General features: G+C 36.3%; 1 protein-coding gene across 1 annotated transcript in view; it reads left to right on the forward strand.

Moving 5' to 3' along the window:
* The window catches only part of USP3 (ubiquitin specific peptidase 3), a 90,047-nt gene that overhangs the window by 35,508 nt on the left and 34,367 nt on the right, over nucleotides 1-20,172 (forward strand). Inside the window, exons 3-7 of the mRNA XM_045822717.1 lie at nucleotides 506-637; nucleotides 13,025-13,108; nucleotides 15,916-15,997; nucleotides 17,411-17,493; nucleotides 19,090-19,203. Coding sequence (XP_045678673.1) covers nucleotides 506-637; nucleotides 13,025-13,108; nucleotides 15,916-15,997; nucleotides 17,411-17,493; nucleotides 19,090-19,203 — 495 coding nt within the window. The remainder of the gene's footprint in view (nucleotides 1-505; nucleotides 638-13,024; nucleotides 13,109-15,915; nucleotides 15,998-17,410; nucleotides 17,494-19,089; nucleotides 19,204-20,172) is intronic.

Below are 20,172 nucleotides of genomic sequence, written 5' to 3' on the forward strand. Positions count from 1 at the left end.
CAAGAAAGAGATGGAAAATTATCCTGTTTCCATATCTGACTCTCTTTTATATGAAGCAGACACCCAAGCAGAGCCTATGGCCCTTTGGGAAGTGGTTAAGGAATTGAGTTTACAGAGCTTGCCTTCGATAATAACCTGAGTTGGTGGGTTAGCAGTCTGAGCAGAAGCTTTAAAGAAATAGCTATAGCAAAAGCATTAATAAAGGAGTTGATAAATGGTATTATCAGTAGTATTGGAACTGGTTTGCATAGGGAATTTTTTTCCTTGCTTGCCCCAGTCTTGTACATAATGTAATTAAGAGCTGACTGTCATATTTGCAGGAAAAGGAGCATATTTTAAATACTCAGCTTAATAGATTACTAAATGATTGCATGTTCTTAAAGGGAGGAATTCTTTCACATTTTGATTTGTTTACCATCTAATTTTACAATATCATTATCTCCTGCTACTTTAATTTTCAAAGCAACATTTAGATTAAAATAAATTTTCATTTGGTTTTTGTAAGGTATGTGAACGGCCATGCAAAAAAACATTATGAAGATGCACAAGTACCCTTAACCAACCATAAGAAGTCAGAAAAACAAGATAAGGCTCAGCACACAGTGTGTATGGATTGTAGTAGCTACAGTACATACTGGTAAGTATTAATATTTTCCTGGAAATAATATTCTTTACTATGAGTGTGCACTTGTTTTCTCATTTTCCTTGCTCCCCTCCCCCACCAATCTCTAAGCCAGTTGCTACTGCCTTTTTTACCTCCTTTTAGTTCTGTTAGGGTTCATGGGGCTGGGGGCGGGTATGCTGGAGCCGTGAGGAATGCCTGTCCTAGTCATTAAGATTTCACTTTGCATTGTTCCTTTCAACTTCTAGGTCTCCTATTCTTTCCCGCCCAATTTCTTGTCCATCCCAGTAAGTGTCAGGAAGATGAAAAGTATCCATTTCTTTGTTGTTGTTTATTATAATTCCTTTTTTCTTGTTTTGCTTTTAATGGAAAAATATAATAAAAACCTGTTTCCACTGTACAAGTTAACATTTCATTACATGTTCTTAAAAATTCTTAAAACATTTATTACGTATTCTTAAGACAGTCCCCCCTCTCCCAGCACAGTTCTGTTCTGCTCCTTGTAAAGAAATGTCAGAAATTTTGTATGTGGCTCTTTTTTAAAATATCACATCCTTTAGGAAATTGGAGGCCCCATTCTCTCTTTGTAACATAATATATATGTCTGTTTCATTTAAATGACAATGAAGTCAAGTGCCTACTTTTATTACTATTCAGATCTAGGTTCTTGAGGTTACAGAGATGTTTAACAATCCATATCCATTTGATATACTTAGAGAGTCAGTGTATTTTGCAGTTTTAACTTCAATGTGAAGTAGATTCTCCTTGACTAGTAAATGATGATAAATAATTCTTTGTTTTAATCAATTCAGTCAATTCAGAAGGTTTTTGACATTGAAGGGGAAAAAAAGGCCATTTAAAGGATTTCTTTGGAGGGTTTATTTCTTTGGGTTTTTGTTTGTTTTTGCTATGGAGCCCTTACCTGTCACATAAAGGCAGTACTAGGCAGGGAGGGGGATTTAAAGTTCAAGTATCATGTTTGATTCATACTTTCTACTGAAGTTGTGTGCTAATCCTTTCTACATCATCTTTAGTTGATAATTGTATTGCAGAAAGGTGTTCACCAAAAGGAAGAAAAAAATGTCAGTTGGCTTCCTAAGTCTCTTAACTTTTGACAGCTTTAGCATTATTAAATTGTGGCTATTGAATAAAACATCTTAAGGTTTAGTCATTCAGATCATTAGCATATCAGTGGTCCTTTGTGTGGACTATGTCCAGACCTGGAAGAGAGAGAAGCTGGAGGTAGATGAAGACGAAAACCTTCCTAAGATTTTCACCAAGGGCTAGTGCTCAGCTTATTGTTATTTGCTTTTGTAAAACACTCCTTTCTATGAAAGGTAAGCATTAGCCAAGCTGTTAAATTGTTTTCATTAGTTTTCCTCCTTTCCCTGAGGAAATTTACATGTTAGAATGATGTAGCTACCTAATTGCCAGAACCATGTGTTTCTGTAAGGTGTTAAGACAGCAGAAAATAAGATCATTCCTGGGGTATCTATCTCACATTCATTGTTGTAGGTCATGTTAGCTTCCATGTATCAGATGTTAAAACATCGTTCATCTTGATATTTAGCAATGTGCGTGGAATGCTTAATGGAGAAGGTCAGAAATACTTTAAATCTGTGTCTTGTGGGTTTTCTTCCTTTTGGTGAGATTGTAAGGAGGTAGTAATCTGAGAAAATTTTAAGAATTATTTTAGAAATATGTTAATAGAGTTATGATAGGTCTCTTTAAAAGTATAGATTATATGCTTTAATATCTTTATATATTGCATTTTGGAAGAATACCTTTTTTAAATAGAATTTGAATTTAATTTGTCTTATATGGGTATAGTGTGCTAAAGTACATGTCATTTTATGGCTGAATTGGAATTAAATGGCGGATCTTGAACCCTGGGGAATATACACCATGGCGGAGGCATCTTGGCCAATTGCCAGTCTTTTGTGTGAAGTTATACAGAGATGCAAGTGTGTGGACACCCAGAGCTTCTGAAATGCAGGAAGGGAGCTGCAGCTGGTCACATTACCGTCTCATTTGTGGGTTTTAGAACAAAATGCCAGGGATTTACCCTGTAGCATTATACTGGCAGCCTAAAAGGACTCTGTGATAGCTGTAAACTGATGAAGCTGGAGTCTGAATGAACATTTTCCCCACACCTTGCTATGATTAGGAAACAAACAAGAAAGCTTTATTTTTTCTCTATGGGTGTGTGTGTGTGTGTGTGTGTGTTGTTTTCCAGCGCATTTTAGTATTTTCACTTCTGTTTATAAGTTTTCTTTCTACATAAATTTCTTGTGGTTAGACCGAATGATTTGCTTTAGAGGTAAAATATAGGTGTACTGGGCTTAACTATTTGATTATTAATTATTGTTCTGGTAATCAGTGTTTTAACTTTAGCTAATAATAAACCTTTCCCATCTGCTCTGTGCTCTGAAGAAGTGAAACATGCTCTGAGGCTGACAGTTTCTCTATTCTTTCCTTCCCCAGAATCCCTGCCCTGTCCTTTCTGTGCATGTCCTTTATGAAATTATTACTGAGCTGACCCTCCCCCACCCCAGCTCCAAATGTAGCTGGATGTAATCTCTCCCAAACTCATAGTTCTTGGGATACTTGTAATTTCCTGCTGCATGTTAGGTATTTGTAAATGTCCTTGGGGCTGCAGAAACCGTATGTCATATCTTTGTATCTTCCACAGTACTCCATGTCTGGTACAGAGTAGGCAGTGTGTGTTAGAAAGATTGAATTCTGTTGACTGTCTCCCCAAAATGGGCAAGGTTATACCAAATCTGTAATACTGTGTCCTCTGATCATCTTGGGCCACAGAACATCTTTCCCCAGGAATACCTAAATTAGGCACATGTGAGTTATTTCATTTACCTCCCAAGAGGGAGACCCTTGCAGAGCAGCTCCCTTTATTTCTGATAGAAACAGGGTGTCTGGAAGAAGCACATATTAACCAAATGGAACAACATAAAATCTCAAAAGAGGGAAGAAAACACCAAAAGGAATAATTCTGATTTGGCACAAACCCATTCCTTTAGGCGGCAGTGAGTCACATTAACTGAGCTAGAAGTAAATAGCTTTCAGTAACGATGAGTCTCTTAACCAAGATTTTCACATAAGGCCTCGTGTTCAGTTCTGTTGTTGAAGTTGTATTTTCTTTGCTTCCACCCTAATTTCTCTCCTTTAATCAATACAAGAGAACTTGTATATGGTATACATTATTGTATCAAACAGAAACAGATTAAAATTAGGAACTTTTATTTGATATCTTAAGTAGATAGACATTCTGAGTTAATAGATTTAAAATACTGCACAAATAATTTTTGACATCTGACATAGTCTTGTCAGCTTTGATCTTTAACACAACAATAGCTGAATTCCTGAGAATGCAAAAGTGTGAAAGGAATATTAAAACTAAATTACTAGAATTTTTCCTTCCTGGCAAGATGATGTTTTAAAGAACTTCTAACAAAGAAATACTATGACATGTAGGTCAATTCATTTCTCTAGAAAAAAGACTTGTATTTTACATTTTGAACACCTATAACAGTAGTAGTTTTAATCAAAACTAATATAAAGCTCTTAACTAGCAGGCTTAAATTGATACTAAATAATTTTCAAAGGCAGTTGTGATTAAAAATAAAAAGGGGCAAACTTTTTTGCTGACTATCTTTAGAAACTATTTGCAAACAAGTTTTTAGTGGTGTACAGATTAGAGAATAGGAAGAATTTTGTTTATTTAAAAACAGTATTTTGAAGTTTACAAAAAACCTTTTAGGAGAGGTGGTCTGAAAATAAAAGCTGGTACCTGTTTGCTTTTAACAAAGGTTATGGGTGTTCTCTGCAGGTATTCTTCTGATTTTCCAAAATTGGCTTATTTGATGGCAGTATATCAGAATGTAATAAAGGAGAATTTAAAAATAAGCTTACTTTCTAAAAGTTCTTTTGAGTTTTAAGTTTTCTTGGCTTGAAATAGATGAAGTTACTGGAATATCAGCTTGGGGTGTTTTTTTTTTCCATATCTACATCTGTTATTTGTAATAAAACTACAGGTCAAATTTGCCTTCAGATAACAAAATATTATGCCAGGGAATGAAAAAGAATTTAAAACTTAATGATGGGTCTGCCATTGTCCCTTTTTGAGGGTATTTTTTGCATAAAAGTTGTTTTTTGTTCGTTTTAGTATTATACACTACTTCCTGTATAAAGATTGCTTTGTAGCCAGTAGATTAAAGGACTTTTTTTCTTTCTTGTTGCATAGAAAAATCAGGTTCATTTGTATGATGATTGCTTCTCATTTGAGATGGGTGAAGAAAGGTTTGGTTTAGGAGTATTTTCTTAGTTCTTTAAGAATGAGATGTGGAACCTTGTGACTTGGGTGGTGTCAATAGCACTAAGAGGAATGGGAAAAAAATCTTAGAATTTTAAGGCTGAGAAAGAGATACGAGATTTTTCTGTGTTGGATAGTTCAGCAATTAAAAGTGGCCAGGGGGGCTGAGAAATTTAATGTTCTATTTTGTTTTAATTAATATACCGTAAGTTACTTTGCCAATGTGGCTGATAGCTATTATGTTGGACAGTACATTCTCAAACTATTAAAATTTAACATTGAGTATATTAATGTTATGAAACTTTCAAAACCTTAAGACAGAAATCTGATATAAACTCCAAAAAGAAAATGAGTCAATTTCACTAATTAAAATAGTTGTAAATAATTATAACTTAAAGAAAATCTAACCCAGTGAGATGTATCAAAAATCATATAATTACTGAGTTAATTATACCTGAAGTCTGCCAACATATTAGTAAATAAAGGAAACCTCAGATTATTGTACCATTAAAACAAAAATACATTTATAAATAAACCATTTCTGATTTTAAAAAACTAACATTGGAATAAAAGGAAACTATTAAAATGTGATAGTTTTCCCCTAAAATGAAAGCAACCATATACTAATTGATGAAATACTAAAGCTGTTTTCATTTAAATCAGAAACAAGACAAATACTTCCTATTATCAATTCCATGCTTGTCACTATATATAATTAAACATGGTTTTAGCAGTTCTAGCCATTGAAATAAGACAGTAAGTAAATGAAATAATTGGCAGGAATGTTGGAAAAAGAGAAAAAATAATTTCTCTTTTCAAGTTATATAATAGAACACCAAGGAAACCCCAGGTTGGGGTGGTTAGTAAAAACCAACTAGAATTAATAAGAAATTTTGAAATGGTGATATATGATAAACATAGAAAAACTAATAGCTTTCCCTTCATTAGCAGTCATTAGTCAAAACTGGAAATGACCAAACAAATAAACAAACAGTCCATGTAATGAAAAAAACTGTAAACTATATCTAGGAATAAATGTATTAAAGATACAAAGCAAAGATATAAATCCTTTGTGAAGAAAACTTGATATAAACAGTCCTTTTCCCCCGGAATTTTTACCTGCAGAACTTTTACTTGAGACCATGAGATTTACATGATAATCCTCAAATGTAATGTGAATATCCAAAAAAAAAAAAATGAGAATAGCAGATGTGTTTTATTCAGTAAACAAGCACTCATTGAGAACCTGCTATGTGCCAGACAACCTAGTTTTCAGCGTGGTGATCTCTAAGATAATGCAGCTGAAGGTATGGGAAGAAACTATCAGAATTTTATTACAACTTCTTATGTAAAAACAAAAAAAAGCTTTATCCCTAGCCAGGTGGCTCAGTTGTTTGGCGCAACCTCCTGTACATGAAAAGGTTGCACTTTCAATACCCATTCAGGGTACATGCCTAGGTTGTGGGTTCGATTCCTGGTCAGGGCACATATAGGAGGCAGCCGATCACTGTTTGTCTCTCACGTTGATGTTTCTCTCTCTGTCCTCCCTGCTACCCCTTCCTTTCTCTCTAAAAATCAATAAAAAAGGAGGATTAAAAAAAAAAGCTTTAGCAAATGTTTAATACACATGTGCCAATGGCCTGTAGATTAAATGGTTGTGGGCTACAAACCATACACAGAGTGTCCGGGACCAGTTTCATGTGTGGTGTCCTCATCCTTACTCACTTTTAGTGTTTTGCAGGATATTACATTTTTTGTCTGCCTAGTTCTATACATTTACTTAATTTTATCAAATCAACCCTCCTTAAATGGACACACATTAAACAAAAATTTAATCCTGTGAGACATTGGTAAAACTAATGATGCAAATACTGGTGAGCTGACAGATTTTTCTATTCTGATCCTCAAAACATGATAAAGTAAAAATATTGGCTATCTAGTAAAAACACAGACTAATCAGATCTGATAAGTTGTCCAGAAAGTTTAAAGGACTGTATGAAGTACAAATGATATTCATTATCCTTAATGTCAAACCTCACCCTATATGTTTATTGTACTTTGAGATATTAGTTTAGTATGATAGGGTGAAGATATGAATAGCAAGACATTTTAAAATATTTTATACTTCAACTCTTGTTCAACTTCTAAAACTTTTTATATTCCACACATTAATTTAGATTTACTTGTATATGTAATTTATTAATATCAACATATATTGGGGTGGGGAGATGCTCAGTTTCAAGGTTTATTTTTTAACTTGATTAGGAGCCTGAAGAAAATAATTAGAAGATTTTTTCTTCATAGACTCGTGTTTTGCCTTTTAGCATTAGAAGAGATATATCTAATGGAGGGCAAAAATAGGAGGAAAGGAAACAAGTGTGTCTAAAATTAGAATTTTTTTATTTTTATTTTTCAATCCTAGCCCGAGGACATTTTTTTCATTGCTTTTTTTAGAGAGAGAAGGAGAGGGGGGGAGGAAGGGGGGGACATTTTACTGTGATGTGTTCTCTTTGAACATTGCCAAGTGTTTCCTTTGTCTCAAGAAAATCTTGAATTAGAGTTAGCAATACAGTAAATTTTTACAAAACTCTTCTATGACTCAAGTAATAAACATTGGCAAAAAACATGCAGTCATTAAACTCTATCTTCTGTTTCTTTTAGCAGCTCTATAAACTGGTGATGATTCATAGCATTTTCACATATATACTGAACAGTTTTAGTAACTGCATCCATGATACAGTCTACCCCAGAGCACAGATATTTTCATTATGTTATCATGCAGAGGAACAAATATAATAAGGGAAATAATTCTAGTGAGTCCAGATTTTGATCTCACATATCTGGCTCATTGTCTGTCTTGATAGAAAACTTCTTCCTATCTAGCTAAAAGTAACAGATGTAAAAGATTGAAAAATAGGTAGAACATGAGATTATTTCTAAAGTTTGCAAATGGACGAAGACATTTCTTTGTAAATTTGGAGTAATTTGAGGCAAGACACACCCATAGTATTAACTGGCCAGTGTCTTCTGTCTTGTAAAACTTACCTATGGCTAAAAATAAAAGTACTGACAGTTTTTCAGATGTTGAGTTGATTGATCTTTAGTATTGTTAGAAGGTCTTTTATTTACTGGCAGTTGCTTGGTGAGCCAGTTGAAGATCTTTCACTTTTTGTAAATTATCCTTTATAAATTTTTCCTCAAATTTTAAACATAATTACCTTAACTGAAATAATAATTTATTTTTTATCTTTCCATCTAAAAATGTTTTTCTTTCTTCTGTCACAGAAGAATTCCAGCCATTTTATAGGTGGCCAAAATTACAAGCTTAGATCCTTCAGTAATTATTAAAAAAATGTTGTACATTTCATTCTGATGTCACTGACTATAACTAGTTTTATTAATTATTTTTGTCTGTTAATAGGCAACTTCTGATGAATATACATTTGCTGAATTTGATTCTTAATATTGTTTATTATCTTGAAACTTGTTTTTATACAACTGATTCATTTTACTCTGCTATAACAAATCATAATTGCCATTCTTTGTAAAATTTGTGACAAACCTTCTGCATTTAATTCTGCCTCATTACTGTGCCTTCATTTGAAAGTTAAAATTTTTCCTTCTTAATTTTTAAACTAGGAAAATAATTTGTTATAGTTAAAATAGTATTTCAATTTTACTACCAATTGTGATTTACATAAATATCACTGTAACTCAGGCTGTCTGTATAAAATATTCACATCAACACATTACCATGCTGCATTGTTGCTCAGAAAAATAATTTTAACTGGACATTCTGTTAACACAAACTAGACTGCTGACCTGCTTATGTACGAGTACAATACTAGAAATGATGTGCACCTATCACATGCACTGTGATACATCTTATGTGATGTAATAAAAGTGAAATCTATTTTCACCAAAACCATAAAGTTACGTTTAATAGAAAAATATTTTATATTGCTTCAGTTGTTAAGTAAAATTCTATGTTAATGTAAAATAATTTGGTTAACCATCTTCCTATTGATGTTTATATTATTCAGAATTTTTTTTAGATTTAAAATAATAGTGTCATAAATACCCTTATACCTAAATACTGTGTTTCTAAAGAATATTTATGAAAACTGATCATAGAAATTGATTCAAATTCTGTTTATATGTGGATAGAAAAAGTCTAGAAGGAAATAAAAAATACTTTAACAAAACATTTTATATTAATTACAATTTGGTAAAAAAATTAAAATTCAAGTCTGTTTAACTTCTGGCCAAGATGGGGGTGTAGATAGACACACTTTGCCTCCTCATACAACCAAAAGAAGGACAACAACAAAATTAAAAACAAAAAATAAGCAGAGCTGCCAGAAAATCAAATTGTATGGAAGTCTAACAACCAAGTAGTTAAAGAAGAAACATTTCATCCAGACTGGTAGGAGTGGTGGTGATGGGCAGTGGGGGTGGAGAGGACTCGCAGCAAGGCAGCAGGCTGGAGGACCAGGTGGTCACACATTTGCATGCAGATACACTAGGGGGAACAACTGGGGAGGGAGACAGATTGTACAACCCAGGGTTCCAGCCTGGGAAAAGAAAGGCTCAAAACCTCTGGCTGTAAAAACCTGTGGGGTTGCAGTGGCAGAAGAAACTCCTAGCCTCATAGGAGAGTTCACTGGAGAGACCCACAGGGTTCTACAATGTACACAAACCCACCCACCTGGGAATCAGCACCAAAAGGGCCCAATTTGCTTGTGGGTAGCAGGGAAGTGACTGAAAGCGGGTGAAAGTTGATCAAGCGGCATTATTCCCTTTCTGACCCCTCCTGCACATATAGTGCCACAACGCAGAGACATGGGTTGTCGTGCTCTGGCAAATACTTAAGGCTCCACTCCTTCAAATGTAACAGGCACATGAGACAAAAAAATATGACCCAAATGAAAGAACAGATCAAAATCTAAAAATAGAACTAAGCAAGGAAAGAGATAGCCATCCTATCAGATGCAGAGTTCAAAACACTGGTAACCAGGATTCTCACAGAAATGGCTGAGTATGGTAGAAAAATAGAGGAAAAAGTGGAGGCTATGCAAAGTGAAATAAAGAAAAATATACAGGGAACCGACAGTGAAGGGAAGGAAACCGGAACTCATATCAACAACTTGGAGCACAAGGACGAAATAAACATTCAACCAGAACAGAATGAAGAAACCAGAATTCAAAAAAAATGAAGACACGTATAGGAACCTCCAGGACAGCTTTAAACATTCCAACATCCAAATCATACGCGTGCCAGAAGGAGAAGAGGGAAAGAAAGAAATTGAAAGCTACTTGAAAAAACAATGAAGGAGAACTTCCCCAGTCTGGCAAAGGAAATAGACTTCCAGGAAGTCCAGGAAGTCAGAGAGTCCCAAAAGAGTTGGACCCAAGGAAGCACACACCAAGCCACATCATAATTACATTACCCAAGATTAAAGATAAGGAGAGAATCTTAAAAGCAGCAAGAGAAAGGAGAGTTACCTGCAAAGGAGTTCCCATAAGACTTCTCAAAAAAAACCTTGGAGGCAAGAAGGGGCTGGAAATAAATGTTCAAAGTAAGAGCAAGGACCTACATGCAAGATGACTCTATCCAGCAAAGCTATTATTTAGAATGGAAGGGCAGTTACAGTGTTTCCCAAATAAGGTCAAGTTAAAGGAGTTTGTCATCACCAAGCCATTATTATATGAAATGTTAAAGGGACTTATTTAAGAAAAAGAAGATAAAAAATATGAACAGTAAAATGACAACAAACCCACAACTATCAACAACTGAACCTAAAAAAAAAAAACAACTAAGCAAACAGCTAGAACAGGAAGAAAATCACATAAATGGAGATCACATGGGGGGTTATCAGTGGGGAGGGGGAGAAGGGAGAATGGGGGAAAAGGTACAGGGAATAAGAAGCATAAATGGTAGGTATAAAATAGACAGGGAGAGGTTAGGAATAGTATAAGAAATGGAGAAGCCAAAGAACTTATATGTATGGCCCATGGACATGAACCAACGGGGTGGGGGAGGAATGATAGTGGGAGGTGCGGTGCAGGTTGGAGGGGAATAAATGGGATGGAAAAATGGGACAACTTTAATAGCATAATCAATAAAATATATTTTTAAAAAATTAAAATTCAGTTCCTTGGTTGCATTATTAGCACAGCTCTAGAGTCTATAGCAACTTATTCACTTTAATGATAAAAGTTCAGAGAGATGAAACAACTAGACCCAATTAAACAAGATTAGTTGGAATAGACAAGGGCAAAATTAAGTCTGTATTTCAATATACAAAAATAGTTACTTTAACAAATGTAATTTTATATTCCAGGCTGAATCCATGTCACACCAAAAAGAATTACTTTAATAAGAACAAAATCATGATTTAATTTAATTTGAAACTATTTCTTTAAACAAAGTAACCACTTTTTGTGTAAGTTAAGGGGTTCACTTTCAATTTGACAGTAGGGACATCCGGTGAGCATACAAAAGGTGATCTAAATGTCCTCTTAGACTTCATTTCCCAGTTGAACACTCGCATTTGGAGTTGAGTTTGTTTTTGAACAAAGTATTGTTTTATCTGAAATACCACACGTAAATATATGAAAACATAAAAAGTAAATGTAAGGAGAAATTAGAGTAACAACGCAGTTTCCTTCTTTAGGGAATGCTTAAGGGTCATGGAGGAACCAAATGCGTTAGGCCCAAATTTGGACAGAGTTGGCTTGACCCTCCTGACATTTATGCTCAGAGGAAGCAAAGAAGTAAAACTGTTTACTTGTTTAATGCCTTTATGTATTTGCCATAAAACTGATAAAAAAATTCTTCTCCTGCCATTGCTGGTATTTGATCATAGAAAAACAGTCTAGGATGTAAAAGGTGGCTTTTGTCGTTTGCAGAAATGTTAGGGACTGTTCCTGGGAACTTGGAGAATAGATTAGAGATGCTTGATTGACAGCATGGGTAGTTAATTAGTGGGGCGAAGGGGTATAATTTATTACATATATAATTTAAAGTTTCCAAAAGCACTCACTTAAAATTTGACTCCTGAGAGTAAAAGACACAAGCTGTGCTTTTGTGTATAATTTTTTAAGTTACATTCTCCTGTTCTCTTCTGATTTTTTAAGAGATTGGTTTCAGATGTGTAAGAGATGGTTTTTGGATTCTGCTAGAGATGACCTAATTTTTGCTATTGCTCTGCATTCAAAGTTTTGTTTGCTCAGAATGGCAGTGTTATTGTCATTATTCTTTGGTACTTCTAATAAGTGGTTTTATCCAAAGCTTGTAAGTTGTTTTTGCTAAAATTGGCCTTATCCCAGGAAAAAAATGGAATGCCAATGTACAAGTTAAAGTTTATTATGTGTGATTCCTTATGTCATTTGCTTGTTGACTTGCTGAAGTGTGCATGCACACACACACATGCACACACCATGTCATTTTTAAGGAAAACCTTAAACATCTTTCTTCAAAACAGTTATCAGTTTTCTAAAAGATGTAGCTGCCTTTTTATACTTTTGTTTTCTAACACTTCAGAATGAAAAGATTTATTCTTCTCAACCATCTGAATTAAAATTAATTATATTGTAAATGTACAGCTTTATTTTTAGTGTTTACATTCAATCATCCCTGCAGTTTAGTTGCCTTTTCCCTACTTTTCATTTAAATCCCTCCTCCCCCAATTTCCCCATTAATTTGAGTTGGGAAGTATCACCTTAAAGCTTTATGAATAGAATTGGTGCTTTTCATTTCATTTTGTATGTATCATGCACCTCTAAAATGAATGTAATACATGTAGCAGCTTATTTCATTTTTGAAGGAAGAATTGAGGTTTTGAATAAAAATGTGAAAAGCAGCTAGTGTTCATTGCCTACGTGGCTTTTTTCAAAAGGCTCATAAGAAACATTCCGTTGTGGATTCCAAGTCCTCTTTAAACTCACCACCAACAGTAACCGCCTGCAGAGCCATGCAAGCGTCTTGGCAGCAGCCGGGCCTTTCGGTGATTTCATTACTGTGGTTTCCTCAAGCTCGTTACACACATTGATGGATATTTTTCTTGCAGTTATCGCTGTGATGATTTTGTGGTTAATGACACCAAGCTGGGATTGGTGCAGAAAGTCAGAGAACACTTACAGAACTTGGAAAAGTAAGTAACAGGCCTTGGGGGAAAAAAGAGGGTGGGTTGGGATTGAGAGGTCTTTCTGAATTTTTGAGTGGGATTTTTGCTTATGAGTTCCAGAACTTCATCATGTTTTTAGTGTGACTGAGATGTTAGTAAAATTGAGCTTTGGGTTTGGGTAGCTGAAACCGTCCCCCAACTTAATGGTCATATCTCAGCATTTATTTTATTTAATATTTGTCATAAACCATCTCCAAGGGCCTATTTTTAGTTGTAACCCACCAAATTGTAAACTACACAGTTTTTTTTTAGGAAGAGGAACTTGAGGGGTGCAAGGAAAGGGCAGAAGACAATGTGAAATCATTATGCAATTACCTTTGGTATTAGAAAATCCTTATTGAATGTATTCTGAGGTCTTCTTATAAGCACTAAAAGTTATGCATTCTTTTTAAGAGAAATTAGGTTTAATTGTATTGTTGTCCACTTTGCATTTATGTGATAGCACAGGATCCTACTTCCTTCTTTCCTTTTTTTGTTAGGGGCAGTATATATCACTTGAGACTACAAGAAGCTGTGAGATGCTCTGTCATCATAAAGAAATTAAAGTACTTATGCGAATAGAATTTTCTTACCATAGGCAGTAGGCCATTCATATAAAACTCACGAACCCCAAATCCAAGCAGCTAACCAGAAACACAAATAGCAAGCATAGCCCTGGACTGACTGCTGACTGAAGTGAAATTGGTGTCAGTCATCCCCCGTCGTCAGGTGCCCTCTAATTTATTTTGACAGTTGATGTGTAAAAGGTATTGTGAGCATATGCCAAAAGCCGATAGAATGTTTTTAAATTACATGTTGATAGGAATAACCTAGGTTCTTCAAATGAAATAATGCATAGCTTTGGTTAGCCAAGATCCATATATATATCTCTTTGATTGAATAGATTATAATGCTGAAAGGAAAGAATTGATTTCTTTAAAATCTAAAATAATTAAAACACTTTGGGTTTAACCCAACATGGTGGCCACCAGCCACACATGGCTGTGGAGCGCTTCAGAAGTGCCCAGTGTGACTCAAGAATGGAATTTAAATCTTATTTAGTTTTAATGTATATAATATATAGAGAGCAACATGTAGTGAGTGGCTGCCATAATAGATGGTGTGTATCTAGAGGATTCTTCCATTTTGAGGCTCCCTGATGGTAAAATCTTAACTTCTCTTTTAGAAAACTAAATGCTTTAGGTAGGTTGTAAGTTAAAACTGAAAGCTAACTATTAGGCACTGTCGCTAAGTAGTAGATATACTCTGCTTGTGTTTCCACTTCTTTACCTAGGGAATTTGTGGCAGATTAACCTAACACTATAATCTTCTTACCCTGCACTTGACGATGCACAGAGGGCCTTGGGCACAGTTCTGAAGACAGATTTCCTGCGAGCAGTTTTAGATTTGGAGGAACTGACTGTTACTAGATCTGATGCTCCAAAGACACAGTTCATCTGGAAATTCTGGAAGGAGAAATAATTCTGTATTTATATTGGATTAGCCTAGTACTTTTATTTACTTACTTTTTACTATTATTGTTTTTTATCCTCATCTGGGCATGTGCTTATTGATTTTAAAGAGAAGGGAAGGGAGGGAAAGAGAAAGGGAGAGAAACATCGAGGTGAGAGTGAAACATGGATTGGTTGCCTCTTGGACATTCCCTGACAGGGGACCAAACCCGCAACCCAGGCATGTGCCCTGACTGGGAATCAAATTCATAATCTTTCAGTTCACAGGACAATGCTCCAACTAACTGAGCTTTACAGGCCAGGGCATGGATTACCCTAGTACTTTTAGAAGATGGGAAAGAATTAGCAAACTTAAAAGTCTGTGTTGTTCAATGATAATTTTACCTCCTTTAGCTTGGTTGTCCTGATATATAATCATTTTAAATTGACCCTTTGAAGATAGGAATTAGTTCCTGATACATTTTAAGCAAAATATCTCTTTTATCAAGAAAAATTTAAATAATTCTAATTCAGAATTTCTGTGCTAATTAGGATTTGTTTTAGAGTATTCTTTGTAGCATAAGCTGAATCAGATTAATTTACATATGTCTATAATTTATCATTCCACAAACTCAGATTATATCATAACCTATTATGACAATTGAACAAAAGATAATACCTTAGCTCTGGCTGGCGTAGCTCAGTGGATTGATCGTGGGCTGCGAGCTAAAGTGTCGCAGGTTCGATCCCCAGCCAGGGTACATGCCTGGGTTGCAGGCCATAACCCCCAGCAATCGCACATTGATGTTTCTCTCTATCTCTCTTTCTCCCTCTTCCTTTCTCCCTCCCTTCCCTCTCTAAAAATAAATAAATAAAAATCTTAAAAAAAAGATAATACCTTTATCAAAATTAAGAAGTAGCACAGTATTTGAGGCAGTGAAAATCTCAGAATAATCATGTCAGACCAGAGTCTTCCTTCAGTTATGAGGAGTGGCTGTCTTCATTTTGGGGGCTCCGTGACTGCGTGGGCAGTCGGTGGTAGACAGGACCATCTCACAGGCCCTATCTACTTGGCTAGCTTTTCTTAGAAGCGCCCGTGGCGGCAGCCTCCCGTGGCGCCTTGCTGAAGGAGCGGTGGGGATTTTCAAGGGAAGTGGGACTCCCCTGTTGCTTCTATACGTGTGGACGAGCATGGGCCTTAGAGGTCGTTTCCTAGCCAACGAAGCAGCCAGGCAGGGCTCCATACCATAGACACTTAGAGTGGCCAAGTTTATTCTAAAACCTACTGTGTAGTCCGTATGTATTTTTGTCTTTTTGACTGTCTTTCTGTTTGTGTTTTAATAGCTCAGCTTTCACAGCTGACAGGCATAGGAAAAGAAAACTTTTGGAAAACTCATCACTAAACAGCAAGTTATTAAAAGTAAATGTAAGTAATTAAAATTTATTTAAATATAAGAATTGGTTGAGATCTAGTTACTGCTTTATTACAACTTTAACATTAGTGTTGTCTCCAAAAAAGTTTTATAAATATATACCTTAGGTTTGTAATATTTTATAAAATGTTTGCCACTTGTACTAATGATTCTTTTGTTTTAAATCCTCACCTGAGAATATATATTTATTGATTTTGAGAGAAAGGAAGGAAAAGAGAGAGGGAAACAGTCCCCTTGCTTCCACCATCCTGGCCCTGACCAGGGATTGAACCCACAGCCTTCTGGTGTACGGGAAGATGCCCCAACCGACCAAGCCAGCCAGCCAGGGCATACTAATGATTCTTGGTGTGGCTAAATGCCACAGTGAGTCCAACCGACAGTGCCTTTATTCTGTCAGGATCACTGCTGTACTCTTCCTCCTTAGCGCGTGTTCGTCCTCAGTGCCTACTTGTGTACCTTATTACGATCAGTCCGTGGGACCCAAAGATCCTGGCTTTCTGTTAAAGTACCCTAGTACAAACTCTGTGGGTCTGAAGTACTGGTATTTTATTTCCTAGGACTGTTTAGAATATAACTCTACCATAAAAGAATATGCTTTCTCATTCTGGTAACCATCTGTTGTTACCAGATATATGAGTCATTAATGGATTAGCAAAATTTAAAAATACTTGAATAATTTTGCCCTGCATCTACAATAACTAGCTCTCTGCTCTCATGCCAGCTATGTATAGACACACACTTAATTAAAGTGTTAGGATTTTGTGGAAGAAGGAGCTACAGTGCTCTCTGGCCACCTGCATTATGGGCAGAGATGATTTGAGTTGGATTGGTAGATTCCCTTCCAGTGTTCAGGTGTAGCATTCAGAGTCATAGTGTATTGTAGGCTAATCAGAAAACCAAGCTTCAGTTTAAGGGAAGTTCAAGTAGTTAAAGATTGATATTCCGTTGCTATGAGCACATGTATTGGTCATTTATGCATGGCTTACAGTTAACAGTTTGGGGACAGAAATACTAGGGGTGTATAAATTTATATTTTTTCAGTTTGCAGTAGTTTTAATAGGATCTTACAAAGGCATTACGTCTCACTCCTTATTTCTTTTAAGGGCCTTCCTGGTTTCTGCATGGTGTACTGCATGGTACTTGTAGCGCTGATTTCCTCGTAAACTTCTGTGAGATACTGCCGTTTAGAACAGACGCAGGGTCGGAAACAACATTCTAAACATATCTAGACACTAATACAGAAATATAGAGTTTGAAACACTGATTGGACAGAAAAGGACAAATTCCAAGTTTGGAATCTTAATTCTAGAGTTTAAATTATCATAGGCCTTTGCTTTGCTTTGATGTTTGAAACAGCCAGCCTTCTCTTGGCACTACTGATGGCCTCTTCTTGTTCCATCTTACAGGGAAGCACCACGGCCATTTGTGCCACAGGCCTTCGGAATTTGGGGAACACATGTTTTATGAATGCCATCCTTCAGTCACTCAGGTAATGGGACAATCAGAGCTTACGTGTCTGATGTGAGGTTCTGGTGGAGTGGTTAAGAGCAGGGGCGTGAGCTCAGACCCTCTCTGCTCCTGACTCGTCATAAGGCTGGGGGCAGGTCACCTCAATTCCTTAGTCTTTCTCATCAGTGAAGTGGGGATAATCGTTTTACTGCACAGGGTTGTTGGGATGATTAAATAGTGCGATTTGTGTAAAGTGTGTATTAGAAAAGTGCCTAGCGTTAAGTGGCTGCTTGCTATTATTGTTTCCTGTTGCCTCTCAAATGGGCTAGAGCAGAAGCCAGCAAACTTTTTCTGTAAAACGTTTGTCATTCTTTGTCAAGTGTGTTTCTGTAAAAATTTTTATCATTTTTTATTAATATTCAAATACATCTGTCTCCATTTTCCCACCATTGCTTTCCCCTGCCCCACCCAGCCCCACCTCCCACCCTCCATCCTGCCCCCTCTGGCTTCGTCCGTGGGTCCTTTATACACATGTTTTGGTAGTTTTAATCTTTGCATGCCATCTATAGTCTCATATACTCTTTTCCCCCGCTACCCACCCACCCACCCATTTTAAATAGCTGTTTAAAATGTAAAAGCTCACGGGCCCAGGGCCAGATATGGTGTGGGGGCTGTAGTTTGCACACTCCTGGGCTACAGGGAACCTCGATCAGAAAACTTACTTGAATCATTAGTTGAGTCTTAGGTGTGGTCATAAGACTGGATGTTTAGAAGATCTTCAGAATGTAAGAAAGGCAGTCAATATAAAATGACCAAGAAGGCTGACCTAGGTGGTAGAGAGTAAATTATTTTGAGAGTTGTATACTTTTAGATTTTAATGAGCTGTCAAAGGTCAGAATAAATGATCTCCCCAAGGCCACCTTGCTGACAAGGAGCAGAAGCTGGATTTGATCTCTCCTGTTAGCTTATCCCGTTTGCTCAAAGAAGAGATTTTTTAACAAAGATTTTATTCATTTTTACTTATTTATTCATCTTTTAGAGAGGGAAGGGGGAGAGAGAGAAAAAGAGAGAGAGAGAGAGAGAGAGAGAGAGAAACATCAGTGTGCGGTTGCTGGGGGTCATGGCCTGCAACCCAGGCATGTACCCTGAGTGGGAGGCTTTGGTTCGCAGCCCGTGCTCAATCCACTGAGCTATGCCAGCCAGGGCCAAAGAAGAGATTTTAATCATGACTGAACTCTCCTTGTTACTCTGTGTATCTGAACAATGCATTTGGTTTCACAGTCTGTTATTGTTTGAGGATTTCAGGGAGTTGTTGACCAATTGGACACCAGCACCCTGAGAAAAAGAAATGATGATAACCTGTAGATGTGGGGGTGGGGATTGAAGATTAAGGAGTTCTCAAACAGAGGTTCTGCTTTAAGATGACTTTCTACAAAGTCACCTACAATATTTATACTGTTTCTTAGAATAAATGTGGAAACAATGAAGAAACTCAGTGCAAGAGACTACATTGAGTACAATTTAAAGGAAAAATGGAAAGATCACATTTTCAAAATCCATATGTACGTTTCACAGAACTTTCTTTGCCATCCTAGTGTATTAAAAAAATAATTTTCTTCCCTTCCTTTTTAAATAGTAACATTGAACAGTTTTGCTGTTATTTCAAAGAACTGCCCGCGGTGGAGTTAAGGAATGGGAAGACGGCAGGAAGGCGCACATACCACACCAGGAGCCAAGGGGACAACAATGTGTGAGTTCTAAGAATATGTCCTTTCTGGCTCTGAGCTACAAAACAAATGACTCTTACTGGTGATTTCCATTGCATGTGTGAGTTCATGGGCACATACATTTTTAAAAACTCTTCTTCTAAAAATCGTGTTTTAAGTATCTAGCTGGTAATCTTAATAATTGTTGGAATTCTTATATTTGTATTTATCTAAAAGGCAGCATAAATTTAGCACTCTTAGTTAAGTCTTTGTGAATTTGGATGTTCTAAAATTGACATTTGTATATGAAATACAGTTCTAGGTGTAGACCAGCATGAATATCATTAATCTTTGTGAATTGATTTGTCTGACAGTGTTGGGTAAACCCATCATCGATAATAAAGTTAATTTGTGGTCATCAATACAATTTTTCATTGACATGAAGAGGGAAAAAATGGACAAATTATTGAGAACCAATATGTATTCAATGCAGACATGCTCTATTTGGGGTTTAGAAAATCTGTCTTATTGTGATTGTCAGGGGCACATTTTTTCATACCATTACTGAAATAGGGCAATGGTTAATAATCTGTGCAAATTTTAATGTAATGTTTTCCCTGCCTGCCCATCCCTACACCCACACATCCTGTCCAAACACATTCCAGAAAGCCGCCTTAAAATCGGGTTCTGTCTAGGTGGCTGAGGGAGACTGGGACAGAGCACAGTAGACCAGAGCACAGTATGGCTAGAGCCAAAATATGGGGGGGCTTTAAAGCCAGGCATTGATTGAAGCAGGGATGGAATGACATCACTGGAAGTGGTGTTTCGATAACAGCATGTAGGATGAACTGGAAAATGCCTGTATTCAAGGAGGTTTCACACTCTATAGTAATTGGTTTGGAGAGGATAGCAGTGAAATGAAGAGGAAAAGATACATGTGCACAAAACTTAAGGGAAAAATGACTGGTATGTGACGAATGCCATTTAGGGCTTAGTGACAAACCATAGAAATT

This window comes from Phyllostomus hastatus, unplaced genomic scaffold, assembly GCF_019186645.2.
Source record: "Phyllostomus hastatus isolate PE091 unplaced genomic scaffold, TTU_PhHast_1.1 phas_scaffold_501, whole genome shotgun sequence".
Classification (NCBI taxonomy): domain Eukaryota; kingdom Metazoa; phylum Chordata; class Mammalia; order Chiroptera; family Phyllostomidae; genus Phyllostomus; species Phyllostomus hastatus.